We start from the raw sequence: 1400 nt of genomic DNA on the forward strand, positions 1-1400 counted from the left end.
CGTGCGCGCTCAGCGGCCGCCGGCGGAGGGATCTGCGGGGCGGCCGGCGGGAGCGGGCGCTGCTCACGCTCAGCTTGCTCTCCAGGTTGACCAGCCAGCCGTCGAAGCGGTAGTGCCGGGCGACRCGGGCCAGCTGCTCGCCGACGGCGCCGTACGCCTCCGGCCCGCCGGCCAGGAACGCCTCGCACAGCTTCTCGCCGTCCGTCCACTCCGCGATGAACGTGCCTGCGGAGGCGCCGGGGCCACGTCAGCCGCTGCCGCCCCGGCCTCGCGGCGCCAGCTCGCCCGCCCCGGCCCTCACCCAGCACGGGCACCCCGTTCCGGTGGGCYGCGTTGGTCCAGCACACGGGCGGGATGGTCACCGTGTGGTGGCTGAAGTAGACGAAGATGTCGATGTACCGCCAGTGGTAGAAGACGTAGGGGTTGCGCGTGGCCGAGCCCTGGATGAACCTGCCGGCGGGGAGGGAGGAGGGCTGGGCGGGCGGCCAGGCACCGCGGCCAGACCTGCGCCCTGGCCACCCCAGGCACCTCCCGGGCCATGGCGCTGGGTGACCCCTGCGCAGACCCCAGCTAGGGCTGCTCCAAGCAAGACCAGGGCGCCTGCTCTCCAGACCAGGACTCCCRGTCTCTTGGGAACTCCCTGCCCAGTCCCCGCCTGGCTGAGGTCAATCCAGCAGGGAACRATGAATCAAGCAGAGGAAAAACAGGTTTGGAGCTTGCACCATGCGGGAAGACTGGGGAAAACGCTAGCTGGGGCAGATGCTGTCCACAACCGCCGTGCCGGCGCCGGCGGCTCCGTGGGAGTGGCCGCGTGGGCCGGCGTCCGCCCAGCGCTCACCGGTCCTCCAGGTAGCCGCCCTTCATGTCGTGGCACAGCAGCGTCCGGGGTCTGTCGGCGTGCAGCGGCGGCTGGCGCTTTGCCAGCGGCGTGGCGGCGACATTGAAGTCGTCGTCGTCGGTGGGCTGCCAGGCCAGCAGCTCCTCCAGCCCCGACAGGAAGAAGCTGACGGGCTCCGTGGTGCCGGTGTCGAACTGCCTGGCTGCGGGCGGGCGGGCAAGAGGCAGGGGCCGCGGTCGGGGGGCAGCGGGAGCCTCCCTGCACCGGCAGCCCCGGCAGCAGCTCGCTCTGGCCGCAGGGCCCGCAGCGGGGCCTCACCTGGCAGGGGCTGGGGGCTGTAGCTGACGATCTCGTGCAGCACGGTGGTTCCCTGGGCCTCCGTCRCGGGCGGGGAGCTGCCGGCGGAGGGGAGCGCTGGAGCGGTGGCGCCGGGGCCGCCGGAGCCACAGGAGCCGCGGGAGCCCCCGGAGCCGCGGGAGCCGTCGGGGCTGCGGGAGCCGTCGGGGCCGCGGGAGCCGCGGGAGCCGTCGGGGCCCCCGGAGCCGCGGGAGCAGCACCGGGA

General features: G+C 74.1%; 1 protein-coding gene across 1 annotated transcript in view; it reads right to left on the minus strand.

Moving 5' to 3' along the window:
* Positions 1 to 48: 48 nt before the first annotated feature.
* The window catches only part of ENGASE (endo-beta-N-acetylglucosaminidase), a gene marked incomplete at its 3' end in the record, with an annotated part of 1938 nt that continues 586 nt past the window's right edge, over positions 49 to 1400 (minus strand). Inside the window, exons 2-5 of the mRNA XM_085318235.1 lie at positions 1157 to 1326; positions 839 to 1040; positions 302 to 450; positions 49 to 225 (exon numbers count right to left, since the gene is read on the minus strand). Of these exons, the coding sequence (XP_085174361.1) occupies positions 49 to 225; positions 302 to 450; positions 839 to 1040; positions 1157 to 1326 (698 nt within the window). The remainder of the gene's footprint in view (positions 226 to 301; positions 451 to 838; positions 1041 to 1156; positions 1327 to 1400) is intronic.

The sequence above is a fragment of the Rhea americana genome, unplaced genomic scaffold (assembly GCF_003343005.1).
Source record: "Rhea americana isolate MKP2758 unplaced genomic scaffold, rheAme1 scaffold_527, whole genome shotgun sequence".
In the NCBI taxonomy this organism is placed as follows: Eukaryota; Metazoa; Chordata; class Aves; order Rheiformes; family Rheidae; genus Rhea; species Rhea americana.